The following is a 13475-nucleotide window of genomic DNA, read 5'->3' on the forward strand; positions in this document are numbered from 1 at the left end:
GAAGCCCTTTTTTCTTGTAGTGGGAGCTATTGATAAATTTGTTACAACTAATAATCAAAACCTAAAAAAAAATTGATAAAATCATATCTACGATTAAATATGTCACAAGAAAGATTAAATGGATTGGCTATATTATCTATTGAAAAAGATATTTTAACCACAATTGAATATAAGAATTTAATTATTAATTTTGTATCCCAAAAAGTAAGAAGGATGATTTTTAGTTAATTATTATTTAATACTTAATATATTACATATTATGATATGAAAAAGCCACTTTTTATTTTTTGCCTAAGGCCTTGAGTTACATCGAGCCGGCCCCATTCATCAGTCATGCAGCAAATACATTAACAAGAATATGGAGTTGCAACAACGAGTAAAGGATACTTTTTGCTTAGGGTTTGACCAGTGCCTTCAGTCAAGTCCATATCCTCGTCTCTCGCTCCATTAGGCAATGCAAAATCAAACTTATGAACAAGCTTAGCTAATGCAAGCTCATTAATAGGCTCGGCAAAATGGATTCCAGGACAACCTCTCCTACCAGCTCCAAATGGAAGAAATTTAAAGTCTTTCCCTTTGTAATCTATAGAAGTGTTCAAGAACCTATCTGGCCGGAACACTTCAGCATCTTCCCACAATAATGGATCCCGCGCAATTGCCCAAACATTGATTAATACTTGTGTGCCGGCTGCAATGTCGTAGCCCATTACATTGACATCTTGAATGGCTTCTCGAGGCATTAGAAATGGTACTGGAGCATGTAACCGCATAGACTCCCTGATCACCGCCTTCAAGTAATGCATTTTCTCTAAATCATCCTCGGTTATGTCATCTTTGCCTTTGGCTATTCCTCGAACCTCATTCTGTAGTTTCTTCATGACTTTTGGATGTCTTAAAAGCTCTGTCATTTCCCATTCAATAACTGCGGATGAAGTATCAGTTCCACCTACAAACATATCCTACAAGAAACAAAATATTGTAATCTACAAGTTGTTAATGTTAGTCATACATAATAAAATCACACGGCAGTGATAAATTCCCAATTCCTTCTATTACTATTGTTGGAAGATGTTACGTTCGGAGAATATCGTAGAAGTGATTTAAACCTTTAAATCATATGCAAAGGTATATATTAATTGTCACTATATAATAATTATTTCTTGATAAATAATGTGTGCAATGGAGGAAGTGGCTTTCAATCAGCATGGAAAATTATGTTAAGGAAGCATTATGCGTTCAAAGTTGGGTTTATTAACAAATTATCCAAAAGAATATTGATAAGTAGACTGCATTATACTATTTTATGTGAGTGGGGAATGACATCATTAAACATGATGATATCATCATGTTATTTCCCACTCATGGAATGTGTCCAACTCTAGGACTTTGTGTCATTACTCTATAAAAATAAAAATAAAAAAATCAAAGAGACAATCAGTGGTTATCATAACTAATTCATGCCTAGATCAATTTGGCAAGTGTCCATAAATTTTAGTGAGGGAGAGAAAGTCAGACTTACCAAGATGAGAGCTTTAATGCTGTCTCTGTGAAGAGGAAAGGCAGTAGTACTGCTGTCCCTTTGAATTTCAAGTAGCACATCTACAAGATCCTCTTGCCCTTCATTATGTTCATTACTCCTACAACCATCGATGTCTCTTTTTCGACGATCCATATGCTCTTCTACCACTCCCTCCAAAAACTTATTGAGCACTTGAAAAACTTTCTCCACTTTACCATTCAAACCATTGATATGATTCAACCATGAAAGCCATGGGATATACTCCCCCACATTGAAAACACCCAAGATCGAGACCTCCATAAAATCACGAAACAGCTCCTTTAACTTTATATCACCTTCCACGCGGTCACTGTATTTCTTTCCCAAGGCCACGCGACAAAGAATATCATTTGTCAGTAAGATTATAATTTCTGTCAAATTTACTGGCGAAGAAGAAGACTGTTTAATCTTCTCCAACATAAGGGTTGTTTCTTCTTCTCTCACTCTACGGAAAGACTCAACCCTTTTGTTACTAAGAAGGTGAAGTGCACAAATACTTCTTAGTTGCTTAAAATACTCTCCGTACGGAGAGAATACCATGTCCTTGTCATACGTAAGTCTACTGGGAATTCTTGATTTAGGTCTGTTCGAGAAGTTGAGATCATGGGTTTTCATGATCTCGTGAGCTGCATCAGCAGAGGAGACGATGAGAGTAGGCTTGCTGCCGAAGTGAAGCAGCATGAGCTGGCCATATTTTTGAGCTAATGATTGGAGGGATCGATGAGGGCTTAATCCAAGTTGGTGGAGATTTCCAATAATTGGGAGCTTTGATGGAGAGGGTGGCAAATTTCTTTGCGGTTTTTGGTTGGACAACCATTTCAGAAGGAATACTAAGAAGAAGAACAAGGGAAGAAGAGAGTACAATAAAGAGTAGAATAAGAAGACCATTTTTGTTTTTTTTTTTTTTTTTTTGGCTCTAGAATCAATAGAAAACTTTACCTTAATTGTGTACGAGTATAGTGTCTGCTGCTAGAGGGCTATATATATGTGTAGTCTGCTGAATGAAATGTTGAACTATATATGTTAAATCTTGTAAACGTATTCAAAAATTAGTTTACACACATATATGTATCTATCAATGGAGTGATACATTTGCAAAAAGTCCAAATTTCAATAAGAAAATTAGATGTAAACACGTTAATATTTGTTTTCACAAAGTAATCAAATGAGACTTATTGGACATGTTACATGACAATTCAACGCATTGGTGCACCGTGTCAAACCCGCTGTCTATTATTTTTTATTTGTTTTAGTCAAAAGTCAAAAAACGAGGAGAGGCTAATAAAAGGAAAGAGATTGAAAAGGATTGCTATTTTATTTTTAAAAGGAAAAGTCTATCATGTTTACTTTCATGACAAAAAATAACAAATGATGTGAATTATAATACACTGTTTACACCTTTATTTTTGCCCAACGGAAAAACTGGACACGTGGAAGGAATTTTGGATCAAGGATCAATGAAAGAGTTTGGGTAAAGACTAAACTCAAGGGATTTAAGGAACAATACATTATTCCAAAGGGTCTGTTACACGTGAAAAATCAAATTTGAAAAGGAGTCCATAATGAAAGGGACTTTGAAGTTGAGACGTGGAAGAAGTTTGCATCCAGGCCAAATTAGAGTATTTCAGTTAGAAGCGGTTAATAATTTTTGCTTAAAACGATTTCTCCAATTGGAAGAAGACACGTAGGGCATGAGTATAAGAGATTTATTTTACAATTGATTCAAAGAACCCACGGATTTTGGCAGTTGAATTAAATCGCAGGAAAAGCCACGTAAGGGATATTGACTTGGTCAAACACTTCAAGAAAAATGACTTTTTACCATGGTGGAAAAGGCTTTCTACCACGATTCTGAACCGTGAAGAAAACAGCCGTGGTAATAAAGTAGAGACTTTCTACCACGGTTCCGCACCGTGGTAGAAAGTATATTTTCTACCACGGTTCTGCACCTCGATAGAAAATGTTATATAATTTTTAAAAAAAATAATAGTGTAACCCTTATGAAGCGTCCTTTTTTTTATTATTTATTTTTTTATAACCTACTACTAGTCTTACAAAACCCGAAAGCAAACCCTAAATAAATAAAAAATAGAATCATAACTAAAATAATTTACAACTAACCAATAACATCATATATATATATATATATATATATATATATATATATATATATATATATATAACCAATTCCAAATCATTGTTTTATACATAAATTAACCATATATAAATTTCAAAGAAGTACATGATCCACACTTTATATATTTACTTAACCAAAATAAAACAAAAATTCTTCATATCTTCTTGTAACTTCTTCATGAGCCATACAAAAAATATAGCGGCAACAAAAAAAGGTAATGGCAATCGCAACCCGCAATCTTAGCTTTGACCTACAAAGATGTAATAGTTGAAGTAAGAGAATTAATGTAAAGCAAGTTATAAAGTTTCTAAAATTTAACCAAGCAAAGTAAGCATTATAATAAAGGTACTTTGAAAGATCTACTCTTCGTATTAACTCAAGCAAAACAAGTTCAGTGTGTCAAGGAAATAATCCCAGGATTAAAGCTTAAGCATGGCTTATTTAATAGGTGCATGATTGAAAGTACTCAAAGACAAAGTGAATTACCATCATATGATATGTTCAGATCTGGTTTTTTTGTTATAGCTTCAGGTTGTATGTTTTTAGTTATAGCTTCAGGTTGTATATATCATACATACATACACACAGATACTGGTTTTTTTGTATATAGCCTCTCTCTCTCTATTCAATTATTCAACCAATGCAATCACTTTACAATGATCCTCTTCTAGCAATGACCATTTCCCTTTCACTTTCCTTTTCTTCCACAGAATGAAATTTCTTGCTTCTATCAATTTGAATGTACTCCCAAGCAAAGCTTACACAACCACAACCATAAAGAGAACTCAAACTTGAACATGTGTGGTTCAAATGAACAAAAATAAACTAAGAAAAATCTCAATTTCATTTCTCTCAAAAACTCGACAACACTCGATAATGATTACAAACATAGCTAGTACTGGAAAAAGAAATAAGAGAGCATGAATTTTTAGATAATTGGTTTATTCCTTTATGTTGTCATGAGCAACTATAAATAGGAAAATAACACTACCCAGAAATAAATTTGTGTTTAGAAGTAATGAAAAATCAAATAATTACAATTTAATTTATGCAACAATTATGGAAATCAAGAAACAGCTAAAACTGCTACCAAGCTAAGGTTTATTCTTCTTCTTTTTTTATTATTATTTTTTTAAATTGACCAAAATGGCAAAATCAAAGGCTTTATATGTGTCTAGAATTTCATAAGAAATTCTGTGTAATTACCATTTTGATATTGTCATAGCAATTAAACTTGTGATTATTGAAGAATTCTTGCACTAACTTCTTGAACTAGGGCATATATAATAAAAAAGTGAAATATGTATTATCTAAACACATACATATCCAAATTAGATTGATTAGGGGTGTTCATTAATTAATTACAGCTATACATCAAGAAGAAAATGTTCAAAGTGAAGATGAATTGCAAGTGTTTGATTAGGGTTTTCTTGAACCTACTGGCACTAGAAAATTAATGAAGTTTGAGCCTGTTGGTGATCATGTGTAAAACCAGTACTTGCACTTCATCATCCATCACTGTCATTGCTATGAATTCCATTGCTTTTTTTTTTTTTTTTTTTTTTTTTTTTTTTTTTTTTTTTTTAGGGTTAAAGTCTTTGGCCATACCTCTTTGAATTCTTATTAAAGAAAACCCTAGATCTATGGCCGGTGACCACAATTCAAACTTTCTAAAATTGACACCATTGATTGATGGGTTGATGTGTTTTTTTCATCCACCCAATAATGTGATCAAAAGATCTGTTATCCAGAACCAACATAACAATGGTCTTGATGGGTTGTTGCTCAGTTGCATTTACCAAATGGATGGGTTGGACAAAGGCTGAAAGAGTGAGAAAGAGCAAGAAAATGGAGGAAAATGGTGGTAATCTGGATTTCAGCCTTCCCATACTTGTTAATTGATGAGCACCGAAAAGTGCGCATTTAAACCCGTTAAGCTTAAGCATTCTAGTACCTTTATCTATCTTACTTTGCCGTTTTAGACTTATTACGTGTTATTTATATTTTCAGGCACTAATCCCAAAATTGAGCTAACTCAGCCAAATAAGAGCTTAATTGAAGCAATCCTGAAATAAACCAAAGGAGGGAGCAAAGTGGAGAAAGAAAGGAGCATAAAGGAATTAAGTTGTGCAGCTGAAAAGTTCGATCGATCCAACTTAGAGTTCGATCGATCGAACATCTATGATCGATCACAGTACTTCTCGATAGATCCAACCTTGGCCTTTGCTGAAATTCCAAGTTCGATCGATCGAACATCACCTTCGATCGATCGAACCCTATTTTGTCCTATTCAAATGATTGATCTTATCCATAGCTGTATGCCTACCAACCACTTTTGTCCTTTTCCCCATAAATATCTTCGAAATATCTCAGCCTTGTCCTTATCCGGAGGAGTCAGACCACTTCGATCGATCCAAGATGCAATCGATCCAAGTTAAGGTTTGATCGATCAAACTTCCTCTAGCGAGAAAAAGTTAAAATCCAGCTCATTTATTCCGTCCTTCATCTAATCATTGGAGAATATGTCTTACACGACCACAGCTCATCATAGGGTGTATTTGACCTACCTATATAAGGAATATGATACACTTTTTGGATAAGCTCTCTAGAGGCTCTTGTCACACATTGAAAATCACCTTGGAGGCTATTCTTGGAGAGGAATAAGGGAGGAAGCTAGAGCAACCTTTGGAGGAGACCTTCATCATCAAGGAGCAGATTTTCACCATGGATTTAGCCTTTGAGGGTTGGAGCTTTATCATCATGAGTGGCTAGACATCCTCTTGGGGCTAGAGTTAGCCCCAAACATGCTTTCTTTACCTAATCTTGTGTAATTTTGAGGGATTTGTGTTGTAATGCATATTTTGATTCTTGAACTTATGAAAATCTTGATTATTCATTGAGTTCTATGGATTAATGCTTCTAATTGATCATTTTCTCTATCTATATGTCTATGTATGCTAGAGTAGATGCTCACCTCTAGATTTAATGTTATTGATGCATGTCTATATGTATTAATGCCTTTAATCTTGAGATTGCCAAAATATGAAGTTCTTAATGTAATGCTCTTGTTATGTCTCTAGATGGCTCATACTTATTCCTTGATGGATTGTGCTTCTCTTTTAAGTAGTGTAGTGTTAGTTGGGGAAACAATTCATGCTTGTTCTTTGATGTTCCATGCTTTTGAATGCAAGAAGCATATGCTCTAATATTGTGGTGTAATGGAATTTTGAGCTTAATGAAGGATTAATGACTAGTTATGATATGTTGTATCTTTCACATGTGTTTAGACAATTTATTCCTCTCCCAATAGATATTTTGTACCTCTCACATGATGTTTAGATAATGCATGTTTAACTAAGTCATCCTTATGGATTGCTTGGACTATGAGCTTAATGAAAGGTTCAATGACTTGAATTGTTATTTTGTTATCTTCACATGATGTTTAGACAATATATTCCTCTACCAATAGATATATTGTGGCCTCACACATGTTGATTTAGACAATTTGCACTTGTTGAGTCACCCTTACCAATTAAATGTCTTTTACACACACAACATTGTTGCAACACATTCATTTCCCTCATTAGTCACTTGATTATGGTTTGGAATAGTCTTGTTTGGTGGTGATCTCTACACCCCAAGACCTTTCCTTCTTACTTACTCTTTATCTTATTGCATTGCTTTATTATAGTTTAGCTCATTTAGTATAATCAACCAATCAATCAACAATTGTGTGATCATTCGACCTACTAACCCTAATTATCATAGTTTCACAATTCGATACACCATCTGATCCCTTGGGACGATCCCTACTCGCCGTATCTATATTTTATATAGAGAAAGGTAGTAGTGGCTTTCTATAAATGTAAAACTTGGCCACCTCCTAAATTCTCACACAACTTTCAAGCTTTGTTGGTTGTGGCGACTCCATCAAGGAAACCAACAATAAGTTTTTGGCGCCGTTGCCGGGGATTTTAAATTAGCAACGTCGAATTGTGAAATTCAATTAGGATTAGTACTCTTTTGATCGTGTCTTTACTTTCTTTTTATTTTCTGTTTCATGATTACTTATTAAGTTTGTTCTTCATTAACAAGGTGCATTGAGCAAGGAGCTAGCAAAGAACTTCAAAGCTAAGGAGCAAAGCAAGCAAAAAGAAAAAAAAAATGATAAAAATGAAGAGTTTTTGCTAAGCTAAGCTTTTAAATTTGGAGTTGAAGTGCTAAAGGACCATTGTGAGACCTTCTTACTCAATCTCCTTAGTTAAATCGGGGGCCCACGTGGTGGCATTGCATATCATTGAAAGCATGGGAGTATGGGAATTATTGTATATGGAGGAAGTTGATGATATTTGACTTGTTGTGGAGGAGAAGTGTTTGTTTGATTGCTTTGTTGTGATTTGTAGTCTTTACTTGATCATTCACTCTAGGCATTCACATGGAAAACCTAGAGGGTAATCTTGGCTACCTAGACCCGCATTCCATGCAAAACCTCCCTCTCGATCAATACGGTCTCGGAGCTCAAGCTCCAATGCCTCCAATGGTACTTCGTGACTATTATGATCTCCATGCATACCATGCACCTTCTTGTATCATGTTGCCTAATTTCGAGACAAATCAATATGAAATCAAGCCCGAAACTATTCAATTGTGTCCACTTTTCTATGGTCTAAATGATAAGGAGCCTTATAAGCATCTAAATGAATTCTTTGAAATATGTTCCACCATTAGATACATGAATGTTCCGGAGGAAGTGATTAGACTACTCCTTTTCCCTTTCACACTCAAAAGCAAGGCAAAGCATTGGTTCAATACTTTGGAAGCAAATTCTATAACTTCTTGGATGCAAATGCAAAATAAATTTTTAAAAAAGTTTTATCCCATGAGTTTGACCAATGCTATGCGTACTTCAATTAGAACTTTTTCTCAAAAAGAAGGGGAGTTATTACATGAGGCTTGGGAAAGATTGAATGACTTGCTAGGGAAATGCCCACATCATGGCATTCCAAAATGGCAAGTGGTTCAATCCTTCTATGAGAGCCTATCCGACATTCATAAAGACATTGTTGATACATCATGTGGAGGATCATATTTTGGGAAACATGAGGATGACATTTGGCAACTCTTTGAGAAGATGAGCAAAAACTCTTTACAAAAATTTTGTACTTCTCAAATTGACCATGAAAGAAAAGAGAAGAAGAAAAATTCTCAAGTTTGTCAAATAGAGAGTTCAATGGGAATTGTAGCCGAGATTAAAACTCTTTCTCAAAAGTTTGACCAATTCTTGTTAAATCAAAAACCGGCTAACAATTCATATCCTCATCATCATACATCTCAAATGTATGAGCCTTGTATGACATGTTCAAGTGTTTTGCACACTATTTTTTATTGTCCCCACGGACATGCTTATAATGAACACTATGAACAAGTCAATACTACATTTGTTCATCCCTATTCTAATGCTTATGTTCCAAGGTGGAATGAACATCCAAATTCTTTTCAAGCTCAGAATTTTCATAACAAGTACATTCCACCTCACAAGAGAAATAAAAGTTTTCAAGGGTTCACTCCTTCATATCATCAAAGAATGAATAATTCTTCACATCCTCAAATGTATGAATTCCAAACAGAGCATCATTCTCCTCATGCACTTCATAATAATTCTACATTTGAAGATAAGGTTTTAATGGCTTTGGATAGCCTAGAGAAGAACACAAATTTGTTGCATTCACACTCTCAATCTATATCAAAGCTAGAGTCCCAAATCGGGATCATAGCTAATGCATTGAATGTAAGGGAGGGTAAGTTACCTAGTCAACCCGAGAGGAACCCAAAAGCTCAATTTTGTGTGGAGGCAAACTCTACATCGGAGAATGCCTCACAAGTTCAAACACAAGCAATCACTATTTTGAGAAGTGGTAAGCAAGTTGACAATAAGGTTGAGTTGCCAAAGGAGGATAGTGAATCGGTGCAACCAAATGTTGTCACTCATCAAAATTCCAATTCCATACCTATCTCTTTGGATGAGAATGTTCCAAATCGGAATACTCAATTTTCATCATCTTCTCAAGTGCCAAAATGTCATGAGCCAAAAGCTCTTTTCCCTTATGCTTTGAGAGAAACCTCACCTCAAGAGAGGCAAGATGGGAAAATACTTGACATGATGGATGTTTTCAAGCAAGTGAACATAAATCTTCCCCTCTTAGATGCAATTAGGCAAATGCCGCCTTATGCCAAATTCTTGAAAGATCTTTGCACACAAAAGAGGAGGAACAAAGGACAAGGTCCTAAGAAAGTGTTCATCACGGAGCAAGTGAGCTCCATTCTTCAACAAAATACTCCACTCAAATGCAAAGACCCCGGTGCTCCAACTATTTCATGTGTAATTGGAAATCACGAGATCCGTAGAGCTCTTCTTGACTTAGGTTCAAGTGTTAACCTGATTCCTTATTCTGTGTATGTCCAATTGGGGTTAAATGAGTTAAAGCCAACCTCGGTGGTGCTTCAAATGGCCGATAGATCCGTCAAAACACCTAGGGGTATGGTTGAGGACATCCTTGTCAAAGTAGATAAATTCTACTTTCCGGTTGATTTTGTAGTGTTAGACACTGAACCGGTTGCTAATTCCACTACCCAAATCCCAATCATCTTGGGAAGACCATTCCTTGCCATCGCCAATGCCACTATCAATTGTAGGTCCGGAATCATGGATCTTTCTTTTGGCAACATGTTGGTCAAACTCAATGTTTTTAATGCAAGTCGACATCCCATAGATGAAGATGAGTGTTATGTTATTGATGTGTTAGATGAGGTTGTTGAGGAATCAATTACCACAATGATCATCAAACAACCGCTTGAGGATGATCTCTCATCTCTTTTATCCGATGATCCTCTTGCCTCATGTCTTCTTGAAATGTATGAGAGTTGTGGGTTTGATAATGAAAATTCAATCAATGAAGTAAGCAATATAATGGAATCCGTAGCAAGTTTGAATTGTCCACCATGGAAAACTCCAATTGAGCCTCTTCCTTCACTTTCTAGTACTCCTCTGGTTCCATCTTTGGTAACTCCACCAACTCTTGAGCTAAAAACTTTGCCTTCTAATCTTAAGTATGCATTTCTAGGTCTTCACGACACTCTTCCGGTTATCATCTCTTCAAACCTAGATGAGGACCAAGAAAATGTTCTACTTAATGTACTTAAAGAAAACAAAGAAGCTATAGGGTGGAGTGTGGCGGACCTTAAGGGAATTAATCCTTCCATTTGTATGCATCGTATACTCATGGAAGAGGATACAAAACCCTTTAGGGATACCCAAAGGAGATTGAATCCTAACATGAAAGAGGTAGTTAAGAAAGAAGTAGTGAAGCTTTTGGATGCCGGAATCATCTACCCAATCTCCGATAGCAAATGGGTGAGTCCTACACAAGTAGTTCCCCAAAAGTCGGGAATTACCGTGGTTGAAAATGCTAAAGGTGAGGAAATCTCTAAGTGCACCGCCAACTCATGGCGTGTGTGCATTGATTACCGAAAATTGAATGCCGCCACTAGAAAGGATCATTTCCCTTTACCCTTCATTGATCAAATCTTAGAGAGATTGGCGGGGCAACAATACTATTGCTTCCTAGATGGATATTCCGGTTACAACCAAGTGGCCCTTGACCCATTAGACCAAGAGAAAACCACTTTTACATGTCTATTTGGCACATTTGCTTATAGACGGATGCCTTTTGGTTTATGCAATGTTCCTGCTACATTCCAAAGGTGTATGATGTTTATCTTTTCGGATATGGTGGAAGAGTATCTTGAGGTCTTCATGGATGATTTTTCTGTTTTTGGGTCTTCCTTTGATGCTTGCCTCAAAAATTTGGACTTAGTGCTTAAAAGATGCCGTGAAACAAACCTTGTTCTTAGTTGGGAAAAGAGCCATTTCATGGTTCAAGAGGGAATTGTTTTGGGTCACGTCATATCTAGAAGAGGAATTGAGGTAGATAAGGCGAAAGTTGAACTCATCTCCGAACTACCCCCACCTTCAACGGTGAGGGAAGTTCGCTCTTTTCTAGGTCATGCCGGCTTCTATCGCCGCTTCATCAAGGACTTTAGCAAAATCGCTAGACCTTTGTGCAATCTTCTTGCCAATGATACTCCTTTCGTCTTTGATCAAGCATGCCTAGACGCCTTTCATAAATTGCGCACTTCATTGTCATCTGCTCCTATCATGCAACCTCCTAATTGGTCTTTGCCCTTTGAAATTATGTGTGATGCTTCTGACTATGCCATGGGGGTAGTTTTGGGCCAACGAGTAGGTAAGCTCCCTTGTGCCATATACTATGCAAGCAAAACCTTCTCAGGAGCTCAATTGAATTACTCCACTACCGAGAAGGAATTACTTGCTGTAGTATATGCTCTTGATAAGTTCCGCTCTTATTTGCTAGGATCTAAGGTTGTTGTTTACTCTGATCATGCTGCATTGAGACATCTTTTAACAAAGTGGGAAACAAAACCTAGATTGATTAGATGGATTTTACTCCTCTAGGAATTTGATTTTGAAATCAAGGACAAAAAGGGCACCAAAAATGTGGTTACTGATCATCTTTCCAGATTACAAATAGAGCTTTTCCCTAGTCCTCCAATTCATGATTCCTTCCCGGATGAACAACTTTTTCAAGTCTCAAATGGAATAATGCCTTGGTTCGCTGATATTGTGAATTATTTGGCAATAGGCAAGCTTCCAACCTCTTGGTCAAAGAACGACAAAAATCGTTTCTTTGCCAACATCCGGAATTACTATTGGAAAGACCCTGTTTTATACCGCTATTGTCCCAATCAAATTGTGAGAAGATGCATTCCGGAGAGTGAAATCCCAAGTGTCCTAGTGTTTTGCCACACACTTGCATGTGGTGGGCATTTTAGTGCAAAGAAGACCGCCCTAAAGGTTCTTCAAAGTGGGCTCTTTTGGCCCACTATTCATAGAGATGCCTACAACTTTTGCAAGTCGTGTAAGAGGTGTCAAAAGATGGGAACAATGTTTAAAAGAGATATGATGCCATTAACCAATATATTGGTTGTTGAAAATTTTGATATTTAGGGCATTGATTTCATGGGTCCATTTCCTATGTCATATGGTTATCAATACATTCTTCTTGCCGTTGATTATGTTTCTAAGTGGGTTAAGGCTTGTGCTACCAAAACGAATGATCACTCCGTGGTCATTCAATTCATTAAATCCAATATCTTTACTCGTTTTGGTATGCCAAGGGCTATGATAAGTGATGGAGGAAAGCATTTTTGCAATCAATTCTTGAGGCAATTATTTCTTAAGTACTCCGTCACTCACAAAGTAGCCACTCCCTACCATCCTCAAACAAGTGGACAAGTTGAAGTGTCTAACCGGGAAATTAAGCATATCCTTGAGAAAACGGTTAACACCACTCGGAAAGATTGGTCAAGAAAGCTAAATGATGCTTTGTGGGCTTACCGGATGGCATATAAGACTCCCATTGGCATGTCCCCTTATAGAATTGTTTATAGGAAGCCTTGCCACCTTCCGGTTGAGCTAGAACACAAAGCCTTTTGGGCAGTTAAAAAGCTCAATTTTGACCTAGCCAAAGCCGGAGAGAATAGGCTACTTCAATTGAGTGAATTGGAAGAGCTAAGGCACAATGCTTATGATAATGCCAAGCTCTACAAAGAAAGAACCAAAGCCTTCCATGATAAGCATATTGTGAAGAAGTCCTTAGAACCCGGTCAAAAAGCTTGGCTTTTCAACTCTAGGTTAAAACT

General features: G+C 36.4%; 1 protein-coding gene across 1 annotated transcript; it reads right to left on the reverse strand.

The window, feature by feature from the left end:
- Positions 1-263: 263 nt before the first annotated feature.
- Positions 264-2572, reverse strand: LOC132266798 (3-beta-hydroxylase-like). The gene is made up of 2 exons (XM_059767778.1): positions 1520-2572; positions 264-959 (listed from the first exon to the last, which is right to left on the reverse strand). Exons 1-2 carry the CDS (start codon positions 2444-2446, stop codon positions 348-350), a joined length of 1539 nt encoding a protein of 512 aa, XP_059623761.1. The 5' UTR covers positions 2447-2572; the 3' UTR covers positions 264-347.
- Positions 2573-13475: the final 10903 nt, after the last annotated feature.

Source organism: Cornus florida, unplaced genomic scaffold, assembly GCF_030987335.1.
Source record: "Cornus florida cultivar Cherokee Brave unplaced genomic scaffold, ASM3098733v1 CherokeeBrave_3.0.0_Hap2_Chr07, whole genome shotgun sequence".
Lineage (NCBI taxonomy): Eukaryota > Viridiplantae > Streptophyta > Magnoliopsida > Cornales > Cornaceae > Cornus > Cornus florida.